We start from the raw sequence: 15,228 nt of genomic DNA on the forward strand, positions 1-15,228 counted from the left end.
GCTCCATTCAAGCTCACTCTGCCCTTCTAGAGTCTCAATTTCCATAGAATAGATGCCCTGACATTAAAGGAGATCATTTTTTGATTTCTGCAAGTACAAAATGCCAAAATTCATGATGTGGCTCAGGAAAAGGTATCTCCAGCAGTGGGTACTATTGAGTAATTTCCTAGACCTGCTAACCAAATGCATGACTTAGTTGTTTCTACACCACAAGGGAGGGCCTGAGCTGTTAACATGTAAGGACACACTCTTTTAAAATATTTAACATCTTTGTGGCCTCTAAAGTTCAGTGCACTGAAAACAAAACCCAGGTCACTTGGCTTGGGCTATGGGTCTGGTGGCTGCCTATATATATGGCACCAGTAGGTTGAACCTGCACAGAGGTGGCATTCTTTGGGGTTTGGTGTTGGGTTATACTGTCAGTAATGGTTTATGCACTTGTCACCTCCAATAGCTTATGAAACCGTGTTGCCAAGAGCTTGCCCAGAGCTGGGCAAGGCATATACCAACCTCATGACTGATGAAGGAAGGGAAGGAGAGAGAAAAAGCAGGAGGAAGGGTGGTCAACTAATCAATTGACCAGTTGTATTCCAGCCCATCTCCCAAAACAGACGCTCTCAAGGCAGCCATGCTTTCCCTGGAGCCTCCATTCCAGCACTCACCTCCAAACACATGGACGTTCTCCCTCACCACCGTGGTCATCTGGAGCTCTTGGATCTTCGTGCAGTGACCCTGGGGCAGCAGAACGATGATGTCCACGTTCTTTGTTCCTTGAACACTCTCAATGGCAGCACTTCCTGTGTCCCCAGATGTTCCTGGATAGGAAGAAAAAATAACCCTCCCCTTTACAACAAGGAGACAGAGAAGGAAAGAAATGGTCCCTAAAGCATTGCTGCACAGAAGGCAATGTCTACTTCAAATACCTGAAGAGATGGAACCTCGTACTTAACTTAAATGCCTAGGTGATGCCCTAGGGATCCAGGGACAGAAATCAGGGCATCTGTGAACTTGGTACCATATAATCTTACATATTTTGTGTACTTAAAATATTCTTCTGAGAAGGTTCCGTAGCCTCCACCAGACTGTCCAAGGGGTCCGTGGCTCAGGAAAATGTGACGAGCCCTGCTCTAGAAGAACCAGTCACATACACTCGAGACATGCATGCGGAGCATCCCGTGGGTAGATACCGGCACATGAGGGCACCTACGGGGCTCTGGCCCTCACGCGCACGATGCACACCTACAACCACAGTGACGTGCTTCTTCTCCTTCTCCAGGAAGTACTGCAGGAACTGGGCTGTGCAGCACAGGGACAGGTCCTTAAACGCGTACGTGGCCCCATGCCACAGCTCCAACACGTTCAGCCCATTCCTCAGCCTGGACAGATGGACCACCTCTTTATGGCGGAATCTGCAGAAGGCTTGGTCGATCAGAACTGTGCGGGGAGAGGGGTGGGACAGTGGGGGAAGGGCATTAGCTCTGCCTCAGGCTCTCTCCCCTCTCCACTCCCCTGCACCCCCGTTTCTTTATGCTTTTTTTTTTTTAAAGAATTTATTTATTTATTTGACAGAGAGAGACACAGTGAGAGAAGGAACACAAGCAGGGGGAGTGGGAGAGGGAGAAGCAGACTTACTGAGGAGCAGGGAGCCCGACGTGGGGCTCGATCCCAGGACCCTGGGATCGTGACCTGAGCCGAAGGCAGACACTTAATGACTGAGCCACCCAGGCGCCCTCTTTATACTTTTGAGTGTGAAGTTTCTCTCTCCTGCTACCAGATAAGAGACCAGAAATGTTTACCCCAAAGGAGACTATCTATGAATAGAATTACTTAATCCTAGGAAGAAGTCTGCAAAGACATGAACCACACTGTTCATGGATTCCTCAGAGTGATGCCCCCCAGAGAAGAGAAAGAGTATAAGACTTCCATTTTTTACTTTATAAACTGCATCATTTGGATGTCTTGCATGCATGTATGCCAGTCAAGGTTCAATTCCACAATTATGCAACAAACAAATCAATGTCTCATCTCTTCCAGGGTTCCTTCTTAAAGCCCAGATGTGGTTTGTTTTTGCTATACTAAATTTCACGCCTGTGATACCAGAACCTTGGGAAGGTTCACATATAATCCTACCTAAGGCAGGTCCACCTTAGGTATTGCTTCCCAAACTTTAATTGACAAACCAATCACCTGGGATCTTAAAATGCAGATTCTCGTTCAGTAGGCCTGAGGAAGGCAGAGAATTCTAATAATGCCCAGGTGATGCCAACAGTGCCATCAGACCATATTCTTGAGCGGTCCTCTTCTTCCCAGCCCTAAACTCCCACCATCATATCGTGGATTAGTTCACATGTCTGGCCCATGGACCAGCGGCACTAGAATTATCTGGATGCTTGGTAGGAATGCAAAATTCTCAGGCCCCACCCCAGACCTACTGAATCAGAATCTGCATTTTAACAGGGTCCCCAGGGAAATCGATGTGCACATTCCAGTTTGAGAGGAGCTGGTCCAGGACACTCTCCACGTCCCTTCTGAAATTACGATTCAAGGAAACAGAACAGTAATCTGAGGGTCCAGGTGCTTTATATACAGGTAGGAAATATCCCAACATTCAAGCATCTCAGGATGTTGGTGAGTCTCTAGTCTTAAAGAGATTTTTGAAAAATAAACTAAAGGAAAAACATTCTCTGCAGATCACCATGGCGTTCATCCCACTGGAGATGGAAGGTGGAATGGATAAACTCTTTGGGGATATTTCCATTTCTGGGATTCTAGAATCTGGGGAAAAACTCTAAAGTTTGGGAAATAGGACTAGAAACCTCCTGGGGGTTAGGTGACGGATTCGCAGCTCTGTGGGGGGCTGGACTGGCAGGGGGATGAGGTTGGCGAGTAGAGAGGCTGGGGGATGCTCACCGTTTAAGACATGTCTTGGAATGAGCTCAGGACCAATGAAGAGGGTGCACAGCTCCTTAACCAGGCTGGGGTAGGAGAGCGTACTCCAGTGACGCAGGGTCTCTATGCCCAGCTGTGGGAGCTCCTCGGGCATGAAGAGACCTCCATCGGGAGCATAGCCAGAGAAGAGGGCCCCCTCAAAGTCGACCCGTGGGGCCATCCCCCGAGTGCTGATGTACCACATGATCCTGGTGGCCTGCAGAAGGAACGGTCCCAGAGGCACGTGATCTCCAAGCTCAGTACCCCACAGGAAGAAGCTAAAGTGTACACAGCACCCTCAGCTAGCCCTTGGACCACCACTCATGGGGGTCTTTAGAAGCTAAAGTGTACACAGCACCCTCAGCATCCCAGCCTGAGAGACTGGAGCCCTGTCGAGTCTCATGCCTGCTTCATCTGGGACTGTCCAGATCATGACCTCTCCAGTCAAAATGAGGCAAATTCACTGACCTTGGGAGAGGGGGTATCAAGTCATTTCAGGAAAGGAGAAAGTTTGGTCCTCACGGTTGAGGAGTAAGGGAACTGGGAATAGATCATAGCAATAAGACAACCGCCATTTTGACAGCTCTCTTGATAAGGAGAGGACCACCACAGTTGGTTATACACCCTTTTGAGAGATATCTGGGTCCACTTCTGCTCAAAAAGTAACCACCGTCAATGGCTGTCTATAACCTAGTGGTTCCTCACTCTGGTAGTTTGTTGGAATCAACTTGGGAGCTTTAAAAAAAGTATTCCTGTCTGGGGCCTTCCCTGGATCAATGAGATTAGAACCTCTATATGAGAGGCTCCATGGGTGAAGCTATTGTGCAGCCAGGGTTAAGAATACAGTAACCAACTTGTCCCACTTTGCCCAAGGCCTTCCCAGTTTTAAAACTGAAAGTCTCAAGTCCCAAGAAACCCCTCAGTGCCAGACAAACTAGAACGGTTTTGTCATCCTAGTTGAGAACCAGTGCCCTACCTCTCAGCCTAATCCCGGAATCGTTAGAAGTGCTGGCAAGCTACCCTTAAGACTGTCTAGCCAAGGCTAGCTGGCCCTGTGTGAACTCAGGACTCTGATTGGGGTTGTGGGGAGGAGCATCCAAGAGCGCCCAAGGCCTAACTGTGTTCACAATGCCACATCAGTTAGGTTCCCAGGAGCCAGGTGCCAGGTCAAGGAGCTGAGCTTGAGCTCTGAATACCGTTCTCTGGATCCGGGTGGTGAATCCAGGAGCTCTGGTTTTAAAGCCCCAAGGCCAGGAAACATTTCAGGAAGGGCCAGCTGGTAAAGAAATCTTCTGACAAAAGGTGGGGCAGGGCAGGGACTTGGACCGGAGGGGCTGAGCCCCTGGCCACTGATCGCAGGCAGACCGTGCCCCTGGGGGGGGGGGTGGAGGACCTAGCAGGCCCAAGTAGGTCTCTGCCTCTCTAGGGTCACCGGGGACCAGTCCTCCGGCTAACCAGGCCCTGGGTCAGGGAAGGAGGTTTTGATAAGACCTGCAGGATAAGGCACACTCCCAGCCTCTGAAAACACGGTACTACAGAAACCCTACAGAAGGTGCAAAGCCTCGGAAACCCTCGACCCTCCCAGGTTCCTCCGAGTCCCAGCCAAGCGCCACAGCTAGAGGTTACAGAAGGGGGCGGGAGGCCGACACAGCCAAGCGGAAGCCAACCGCGAGAAGTTCAAGAGCGCAGATAAACCGCTACGGACGACCCCCCCCCCCCGGGGAGGGCTCCGCGATCGCCGGAAGTGCAGGCGGGCAGGGGCCCCCCCGCGGCCGGCCTGTGTGCGGGGAGCCCGGCCGCGGGGGCGCCGGGTCGCGTGGGGCGGTCGCCGCGGTCAGCGAGCGGCGCCACCCCCCCACCCACCTCCCCCCGCCTTGGGATCGTCTGGCCTGGGCCCGAGGGGCCGGAGGGGCTGCCCGGGGCGGGCGGGGGCCGGTTACCGGGTCCGCGGCGCGGGCGGTGCGCGCTGGCCTGGGCGGCAGGGTCAGGCTTACGCCGGGAGAGGAAGAAGGGCCGCGGGGGAGTGAGGCGGAGCGCGGAAGGCAGCGGCGCGGGATGAGGTGCAGGAGGGCGCCGGAGGGAAGGCCAGTGAGAGCGCAGCCCTTTAGCTTCACTTGGCATGTTTTTAAGGCACCTGGCAAATCACTGACATTCAGTCTCCCAGTCTTCACGGCCGCCCTGGAACCTTGTTTTTTTTCTGATTAGAAGGCAGGACAAGATGGAAAGAACCCCTTTTCTTTGGGCTTCATGCTTCTCACCGGCAAAATCAGACGTCTGGACAAACTCCTTGTTCCTCAGACTAGGGCTAGTACATCAAGAATTCGGAATCCACGGGGATACATGGCATTGTTTTAGCTCAACAATTCTTTGTAGGAAAACACTTTTTATTAAGTACAGAACTATTCTAGAGTAAAAATCCTCCCCAGTTTATTTATTTATTATTAACGAAGCAAGACACTTGAAAAAATGACCTCCAGACGTGGCAAATGCCCCTGGATTCACATTCATCCTCCTGGGTCCCAATTCACTTAGGAGGCAAAGTTTGAGGAGCTGGACGGATGTCAGCTAAGGGTTAGTCTGTGCCTCTGTGCTGGGCCTGGTCCCTGTAGCTGGGCCTCATGGGGACAGAGAATGTGGATGACTGCCTTCCTCCTTTCTTCCTCCTGTTTAGGACATTCTCCGAAACCTGTGGTCTCTGCTCATTCAAGTTACCTCTCTCCAGACGTCGGCCCGCATGTGCTCATTGGACGTATCCACCCAAGTCCACATACTTGCCATTGACTGACTCCAGTCTGGATGGGTCTCAGATTCCAGAAAGAGAGAGTCTGACTGGTCACTGTTCTGCTAACAGACTGTCGTGGTGGACTTCACACAGAGGCCAGGGAGCCATTCCCAGAGAGGGATCCAGGCCAGGCAGGACCCCCAAAGGGTATCCACCCCTTGTATCCGGTATACTTTGTCACTCAAAGGCCAGAGAAGCTGAGGCACTTGGCAACAATGCCCTAAGACGGAGCCGTATATGTTACAATGCTCATGACCAACCAGGATGGTATCTCAAAAACCCCACAAGGACAAAAGTACCTTCCACGGAGTTCTCCCTTCAGGCCCCTTGCCAGACTTACAGAGGCCTCAGGACTTCTTCATTTCTGATTCCCTCAGAAAGGAGAGGAGCAAAAGCCTCGGGGAAGAAGAGGTTTAATTTGTTAGGAATCCCCGCCCAAGACATTCAGAACAATGCGGCTCTAGAAAATAAAAACTTCTGCATGGCCAGCCTATGAGGGGGACAGAATTCGGAGTGCCAAGTAGGAATAGTAGGAATGTGGAGTTCCTTGAGACTTTTACACTGGACCAACGTTGAGTTTTTATAAGATTGAAAATTGCTTTTATGTATTTACTTTGCTTTTTGACCTTAGGGGTTAGAGTGCTTAGCTGTCTGTGGCTTTGAAGCCAAGGATCTTCAAAGCAGAGCCCCAGGGCCCCTTGCAGTGCTCTCTCTTCCATGTGTCCCTACAAAGCCCTCTAAGGAAGGCTTCTACAAGACTGTGCACAGAGGATCCCCCCCCCCCCCGCCCCAGTGGGATGTAGGAGCTAGGGGCCAGAGCCCTCTGTAAAGATTCGAGAGCACACAGGGCCCAGGCTGCTGGAGGAGCATGTGACCTGCCAGAAGCCCGCCAGCCATTCGTGAAGGCCACAGGCCGGCGCTCAGGCTTTTTCTGGAGTTCCGGTGGGGCAAGGGAGCAAGGCAAAGGGGAGAAAAGATGGCATTCAGAGGACACGCCTGGTCTCTCTGAGCATTTTGACTTCCTAAACTGATGATCCACTGTTTTACTTAATGTGTGTGGTGGTTGTTTAAGGAGATGGGGTGGTATTTAAGCTCACATACTCTGAATCACCCTCATTACTCTGAGTTCCTGACTCTGTAACTAAGGGTTTCAAATAAATAGTCTCAAATTATCAAGAAAAAACTGACTAGTATCTTTCCAACTGCCTTTTTTTTTCTTTTCCAGAAACAGACAGGTTGATCCTAAAATTTATATGGAAATGCAAGGGACTCAGAATAACCAAAACAGTCTTGACAAGAAATTACAAAGTGGAAGACTTATGCTTCCGGAGTTTAAAACCTAGTTCAAAGCTGTAGTAGTCAGGACAGTGTGGTGCTGATATTAGAATAAACACACAGATCCATGGAATAGAATTTATAGTCCAGAAATAAACCCATGCATGTACAGTCAATTGATTTTTAACAAGGGTGCCAAGATTCTTCAATGGGGAAAGAATAGTCCCTAAGCAAATGATGATGAGATAACTAGATATCTACATGCAAATGAGTGAATATGGACCCCTATGTCACACCATATGCAAAATTTACCTCAAAATGGACCAAAGATGTAAATGTAAGAACTAAAACTATAAAACTCTTAGAAGAAAACAATGGAAATCTTCATGACCTTGGATTAGGCAATGTTTTCTTAGATATGGCACCAAAATCAAATGCAACGAAAGAAAAAATAGACAAATTTGGCTTCATAAAAAATTAAAGCTTTTGTGCATCAGAGGAAACTATTAAGCAAGTGAAAAGACAATCTATAGGCTAGGAGAAAATAGGGGCGCCTGGGTGGCTCAGTTGGTTAAGCGTCTGACTCTTGGTTTCAGCTCAGGTCTTGAGTTCACGGTTGTAGGATCCAGCCCCACATGGGCTCAGCATGGAATCTGCTTGAGATTCTTTCCGTCTTCCTCTCCCTCCCCCTCTGATCCTCCCCCCGCTCATGCATGCATGCATGTTCTTTCTCTAAAATTAATAAATAAGTAAGTAAATAAGTAAAATCCTTAAAAAAAAAATAGGGAGAACAGATTTGCAAATCATAAATCTGATGAGTCAAGTATCCAGAATATATAAGAAGCTCCTACAACTCAATAATAAAAAGACAACGTAATTTAAAAATGGGCAAAGGACTTAAATAGACATCTCTTCAAAGAAGAGCTATGAATAGCCAGAAAACACATAAAAAGATACTCAACATCATTAGTCATTAGGGAAATGCACATCAAAACCAGTATGAGATACCACTTCATACCTACTAGGATGGGCTGACATCAAAAAGATTCTGTTGGTGAAGATATGGAATGATTGGAACCCTCATACACGTCCTGAGACCCATTGCTGGTGGGAATGTAAACTGGAATAGCCACTTTGGAAAACGATTTGGCACTTCCTTAGGATGTTAAAGAGTTACCAGATGACTCAGCAATTCCATTCCTTGGTGCATGCCCAAGAGAATCGAAAACATATCTTCCTACAAAATCGTGAACACAGATGTTCATAGCAGCCTTATTCATAATAGCCCCAAAATGGACATAACCCAAACGTTCACCATGTGATTAATGGATAAACCAAATGTGGTATATCCATACAGTGGAATATTATTCGGCCATCAAAGAAATACTATAGCATGGGTGAATGTTCTATGGCATGGATGAAACTTGGAAACATTCTGCTAACTGAAAGAAGCCAGACACAAAAGTCCACGTCTTGTATGGTTCTCTTTATATGAAATGTCCAGAACAGGCAAATCTATAGAGACAGAAAGGAGATTAGTGGCTGCAAGGAGCTGGGTGAGAGGGAAATAAGGAATGGCTGCTAATGAGGACAGGGTTTCTTTGAGGGATGATTTACGTGTTCTGGAATTAGACAGAGGTGATGGTTGCACAAATTTGTAGTATAATAAGACCACTGAATTCTGTACTTGAGAGGGTGAGTTTAATGCTCTGTGAATTATGTCATAATAAAAAGAATTGCCCCATAAACACTGATTGGCTAGGAGTCAGGGCACATTATCCAAAACAGTTGCCCAGAGAGAAAAGCTTTGAAGGCCAGAAGGGACAGACTGAGTCCTGAGAAGGGGCACATTGCTCCCACTGGGAGTACAAAATAAGAGGAGAGTGGTTTTGATTCAGATGTGATCTAATTCATCAGTAAACAACTTTAGAAATCATTCATAAAAACTCAGGGAAGGACAACCAAGCCTTTTTCAATGCTGGAAGTTTCTTCTGTGGATTCTTTGCTACTGTTCTAAATAAATTCTTCCATTGCTGAGTTTATTTGGAAGAGCAGTCAACGGTGCATAATTAATGTAGGTCAGAGATGCATTATAACATCCTGATATCTGGATTTACTCCATAACTTTTGAGAAACCCGCAGAATACATTGGGGAAGAGTACAGATAGTTCTGTACCTGATGTCACTCCAGGGGCTGCTCTCTGGCCATCTGAGCTGAGTGCACAATTCTAACAGACGTCTGTCGTGAGGACTGGATGCTGCTGTCTCCGTCGTGTCTTTTTCCTTCCCTGGCCTCTGCCAAGCATTTCATGCTCTGCGTGCATGAAAGCATCTGCGCCAAGTTCAAAGGTACTTTTGCTCATGCAAATAGGAAATCATGCCTACCCAATTATCTCCACTGAAGCAGGATTAAGTAAAAGCCTCGACTCATGTTCCATGATCTCGAGACTGTAAGAGGTTATTACCACTACAAGTGGTGATAATTGTAAATGGCTTGTACAGTTCAGCAGTCATGGGTATTGCTGGCTGTCAGGATGTGAGGTCCTGTGTCAGTGTTCTGTGGACTTGGATACACCACGTCACTGGAGCAGGCTCTTGCTTTGTTCTGGGAGGGGACAGGGCTCCTTGCTGCCTGACAAGTGCTGGACCTGCCCTTTGCTCTTCCACTCTCTCAGCCGGGACTCACGTTTCCTAAGAATCTTCACATATATCAGCCCATATATCCTCCCGGTCACCACTTCATTTCCAGTTTGCAGGAGCGGAGACGCAGCAAGATCGAAGCCTACCGAAGGGCATACCATTAGAAAGCAGGGCAGCTGGGATTCCCCCCAGGTCTCCCAATTCCACATCCAATTTTCTTCTCATCCCGCCACAACTGTAAGTTGCTTGGAACTTGGAAACGAATTTCTCCATTAATGAGAAATGATGAAAACCTGGGGAAGACAGCAGTGTAAGAGAAGGCTTACAAACGTCCCGGGACAGACCACTGCGAGACGCTTGACCAACATCCACTCTCACCTCCTCCCCCACTGTGGCAAGATGTGCAGCTAGAAAACCCACATATGTCCTCAAACTCCTCTGCCTTGAGAAGTGGCCAAGTGACCGAGTTCTGGCCAATGAACTATAAGCTAAGAATTCTGGGAAGGGTTCCAGGACAGCTTTTATAAGGAATAGACTCAACTAGTGAGTGCACCTGGGACTTAGATTTGTTGCCTGGTGTTAAGTGGGAAACCATGAAGTGTCTGGGACGTTACCCAGCTTGGAAGCTAACGTTAGCCGGCCACATTTTACGTATATATACTGACAGGAGACATGAGGTTTTCTGGATCGGACAAACAGTTGATCACTCCTGACAAAAACAGCCAGAGAAGCACCTTAGCACCAGTTCCCCAACCCCCAACCCCCAAGGGAGAAGATGGTGAGAATCAGATTAAACCTGTACATAAAGTGGGGTTGGTATCACAGCAGAGGAACCCTGAAATTCAGAGTTTCTTAGGCCATTGGCACATCTACCCCTTGAGATGAGTCATTTATTAGGCCTCCGGGAAAGAGGGAAGACATCACTAGGTGTATTACCTTGGAATGTTAAGAAATGTCTCCAGGATGTAGAAGGAGAGGGCTTTAACTTTCCAAATCTCTCTGGAGGTCTCTACATTTAGGGAGACACTATCTCCATGTTCCCAGGCCTTTGCTGGTCAAACATACCCTTTGTACAGAAAGCCTGGATCAGGCGAAACTATGAAATATCCATTGAGAATTTTCCCCCAACACCTCGAGGCTCAGCAGCCACTTTGCGCCGTAGTGGACAGCCACAAACTAAGGATGGAGGGGCAGAAAGATAGAAGATGTCTAAAGCCTTGGTGACATCCTTGAGCGGCTGACCCAGCGCTGGACTCAACTTGTTTAAACCTTGGTTTCTCAGGGTTTCTAGAAGCTAGAAGCCAAACAGCATGCTAACTGCTAATGTCTTCTATCACAAAATGATAGGATGAAAGAGAATTCCCGAAAAGAGGGGGGTGGGCGGGCAAGTGAGACAAAGAATCACTGCAAAACTAGAGAATGGAAAGGTGGCCGTTTCATCTTCAATACGACATGCCGTAGACAGAACTCTTCAACCACCACCTACTCTTCCCTCGCTTGGTGGATGGTCCCTTATAGGCTCAGTTGCTGAAAACTCCCAAGTTGGAATATTTCATTTTTCCTTTTTCTTTATCCCCCAGATCCAATCCATCACAGCCCCAAGGTTGTACCCACAGAATCTACGTTCTTGGTCCATGTGCTACCGTCTCCACCTCCTCCCTGCCAGCCTCTACCCTCCCAACCCACCATCACTTCTCTTGGCAGCAGGACTGGTTCCAACACACCAGCCATTAAATCCTCAGTAGTTCTTGTCACTATTAGAATTTAGTTCTGAGCCCATGTGACCCAAGAGAATTCTCCAACATCATCTTGAAATATTCCAGCCTTCACCCATTGTGATGACTGAGCAGGACTCAGGGTTTTTCCCTTAAAAAATAAGCCAAGCGTTTTCATATCTCTAGGCATTGCCATTCCCTCTGACAAAATGCTGTTCCCAGCCTCTTTCATGACTGGCTTCTTCTCACACCTGAGGTGTTTGCACTCATGTCCTCTTCTAAGAGAACCCTCCCTGACCACTCTCCCTTCCCTGTTTCTGTCAAACTATCCTTCTTACTTTCTTTATAGGGCTTGCTAGATTCTGAAGTTCTCTTGCTTGTTGTTGCTCAATTTCCTGTTCACCTACCCACTGAAGTGTCAGCTGCTTGGGAGCAGACCCTTGCCCCACTCACCACTGTGCCTACAGATTCTGTGCCCAGCACCATCCACTGAAGCTCTCTATCGGTGTGGGCTTGGGTAGGTGTGACAGCCACATCTATTTTCTAGGAGTGAGAGAGTAGATGGCCTTGGAGGAACCCTCAGAGCTCACCCTTCCCCAGCCACCACCATATGGCCCCATTCAATTGTCTTTTTTTTTTTTTATGTTCAATTAGCCAACATATGATACATCATTAGTTTTTGATGTAGTGTTCAACGATTCATTAGTTGGGTATAATACCCAGTGCTCATCACCACACGTGTCCTCCTTAATACCCATCACGGTTCCATTGTCTTCATGGCACTTACTACACCACATTCTTGAGCTCGTTGGTTGTTTTCTCCCCTCTCTGTTCTGACGGAAGCTCTCTGAGGACCCAGACCTTATGGGTTATGCCCACCCCTCTCTCCCTGGCACCAAAACCATTCCTGGCCCCACTCAATGCATGCTTACTGAACAAATGAGTACAATGGACAGAAAGCAAAGTTGACTTGCTTAAGTTGTCAGCCACCTAAATGTCACTGGTTACTCATTGAGCAAAGGCCAGCCTGCCAAAGTTGGTTGGAGCCTGATAAGAAATTCCATAACTGGTGGCCAAGATAACCATCCCGGGACACAATGGTCAGCAAGGTTATTAAGCTTCAGGATGAGAACATGTGTTTGGCAGATGAATATATTGAGAACTAGAAAATCTGAATGGACTGAAGTGGTCTCGAATGTAGAAAAGGAACCTGCAGCTATAGCTACATAGCTTTCTTCCTCCGGGCGAGCCAAGCAGCTTCAGTCTAAGCATAGACTGTGGCTTCAGTCTAAGCGTAGACCCTATTCTGAGAACACTTACTCTCACCTGTTGATAGAGTTAGGTCAGTTGTTCTTCCTCTCCAGGGCGTATAAATATCATCTAGGCCTATGCTTCTCAAACTTTAACACCCAAAACTTCCCCTGAGGATTTTTTAAAAATGTGGACTCTAATTCAGTAGATCTGGGATACGGCTGAGATTCTGCATTTTAACAGTTTCCCAGGTGAGATCAATGTTGTTGGTCTGAGGACCACGCTTTGAGTAACAAGTACGTAGAAATTTTGTTTAAACTGCAGATTCCTGGGCTCATTCTCCAAGCTCCTGATCCAGAAGATCAGTAGGAAGGGCCCAGGGATCTTTGTTTTTAATCAGTGGCCCAGGTGATTCTGACTCAAATGGTCGGCTGACACATCTAGGGACGTTTTGCTTTTGACCGCTGTCGTAAAAAAACTCAAGAAGAGTGATGAGTTAACAAGCTGCCTTGAAAGGTAGCAAATGGCAGCTGAAGAAATAGCGGAAGGGATTGGGCTGTGGTAGAGAGGGAGCTCTTTATGGATACCCTCTCGTGGGTGGTGCGGAAGAGTGACACAACATAATGCTTGCAATACAATATTGTAAATGGCCCTTGTTCAGACACCTGAAAATGTCTAGCCCAGAATCTCAGGCATGGGTCACTGAAATCTTAATACAGAGCATGGCATCGTTCATGACAATGGGCCCGGGTTCATATTTAGGAAAAACCTGAGCAACAGTTCCTTTTCACGGGCAGTGAGAAGTAAGGGAGTATGCAATTCCAATTCCATTGCCTACACGCTCTCTTTTGCTCTCTCTGCTCCAGCCACAACGGCAGCTCCTTCACGCAACCAACAGAGCAACACCTCGGGTCTTTGCGCTTGCTTTTCCCTCTTCCCAGAATGCTCTTTCCAGAGAGGCCTTCCCTCTTGATGCAGCCAGGTTTCCGCTCGATGGTCTCCTAATTAGAAAGGGCTTTTATAATCCCTCGGTCCAAAGCAATGTTCTCTATCCCTTTACCCTGTTTTATTCTTCTGCATCAATTTATCGCCACCAGACACTGTAGAGGGCCATTGGTTTCTCTTCACCATAATGGAAGCTCCCAGAAGAGCAGGGACTAGCTCTGTTCCATTCTCCTGATTTTTCCCCAGTGCTTAGAACAGTGCCTGTCATGTGATACATGCTCAGTAAAATATTTGCTTAAAGAAGAAGAAAGCCAGGACCGCGGGGATGGAGATGCCTGGCCCTCTCTGTACCCTGATACCTTTCCTTCCTCCCAGTGCCTCTAGGCCCCAAGGCTCTTGCCACCACCCTGCCATGGATAAGAAAAAACAGTTAACTCTCCTTAATGACTAACGCTACCCTGAGTGTGGTTACATGTGGTTTTCAACAAATTCGGGAGAGGCCAAATGGGCAAGGTCAGCATGGAATTTATTACTTCAGGTGAAGAGAAAACTACAGGTGAGCTTCCAGTTGGATAGGTATTGGACAGGCCACTTGGACAGCACGGGTCTGGGTCACACAGAACAAGCCGGAGGTAACACAGGACAGGGAACATGGGAAGTTAAGAAAACACGAGTCAGGCAAGCTAGCGGCCGATTAAGCCCAGGATGGGAGCAGATACTGATCGCCTAGAACAGGGGTCAGTAAACTAGAGCCCTTGGGCCAAATCTGGGCCATTGTGTGTTTTTGGAGATGAGGTTTTCCTGGAAGCTAGCTGTGCCATTCACCTGAGTGAATTCAGCAGAGTGGGAACACTGTGACTTGGACCACATGGCTGGCAAAGCCTAAAAGCAGGGCCCTTTACAGAAAAAGTTTGCCCCTCCCCACCCCGGGTTAGAAGAGTTTTCCTAAGTAGAGCTACAGTCAGGGAGACAAAAGTGGGCAGTGTTTATCTGAACACATGGGAGGAGACTCAGAACTTGTCGACTCCCGTTTCTCACGAAGGGACTTCACAAGAAGAGCCGGGAAAACACCCCCTCAGGGGAAGGAAGGCAGGTGTGGGGACCAGAAGACAATGCAAGTCACACAGGGACTCAGAGGCAGGGGGAACAGTTTACCACAAAGGCTCCGTTTTACAAATATAAGATACTGAGCTGAGCTTGCCTGACAGAAGTAGGAAAAGGAGTGGGGACACTCGACAATGCGTACCCCAAGCTGTGGGAGGGGAGGAAAGAGCGGCCTGTTTCCTCGGGTGTAGAAATGGGACAAGTCACTCAGGGCTTGAAAGAGATGGAGGCCACTGGGGGCAGACCTCAGAAACACCCCAGCATCCTCAGGAACTGGATGTGATTCTATAAATGCAGGCCCTTGCTTTCCCACGTTGGTTAGTCATTGGATATGGCTGCCCCGGAAGGAAGTGTGACCTTGGGCAAGGCTGCTGCAGTCAGTGTCTACAGCTGTATCTTCAGCTGATACAATCCCCAAAGAAGGCGGGGGGCTGAAGGTCTTCTCCCCGCAGTTCCCAGCAGCTGGGGAAGAAGCTCTTTCTTCCTGAAGGAGGTTATGGGGAGCGCATCACAGCATCCCCTGCATTTAGAAAATGATTTAAGAGGAGTATGAGATATCTACTCTTGGAGGGGACACTATGAAGGTGG

At 48.1% G+C, this 15,228-nt stretch overlaps 1 protein-coding gene across 3 annotated transcripts in view; it reads right to left on the minus strand.

The window, feature by feature from the left end:
• The window catches only part of THNSL2 (threonine synthase like 2), a 34,927-nt gene that overhangs the window by 10,396 nt on the left and 9,303 nt on the right, over positions 1-15,228 (minus strand). Inside the window, exons 1-4 of one of the 3 annotated variants that reach the window (XM_025867624.2) lie at positions 4,869-5,241; positions 2,911-3,145; positions 1,240-1,434; positions 663-815 (exon numbers count right to left, since the gene is read on the minus strand). In XM_025867624.2, coding sequence (XP_025723409.1) covers positions 663-815; positions 1,240-1,434; positions 2,911-3,133 — 571 coding nt within the window. In that variant the 5' untranslated portion in view covers positions 3,134-3,145; positions 4,869-5,241. Of the gene's footprint in view, positions 1-662; positions 816-1,239; positions 1,435-2,910; positions 3,146-4,124; positions 4,564-4,868; positions 5,242-15,228 lie in introns of those variants that run through there. The other 2 variants (XM_073897432.1, XM_073897431.1) reach the window with 2 other exon arrangements.

This window comes from Callorhinus ursinus, unplaced genomic scaffold (genome assembly GCF_003265705.2).
Source record: "Callorhinus ursinus isolate GAN/ISIS: 27379988/994484 unplaced genomic scaffold, GSC_fseal_2.0 scaffold10, whole genome shotgun sequence".
Classification (NCBI taxonomy): Eukaryota; Metazoa; Chordata; class Mammalia; order Carnivora; family Otariidae; genus Callorhinus; species Callorhinus ursinus.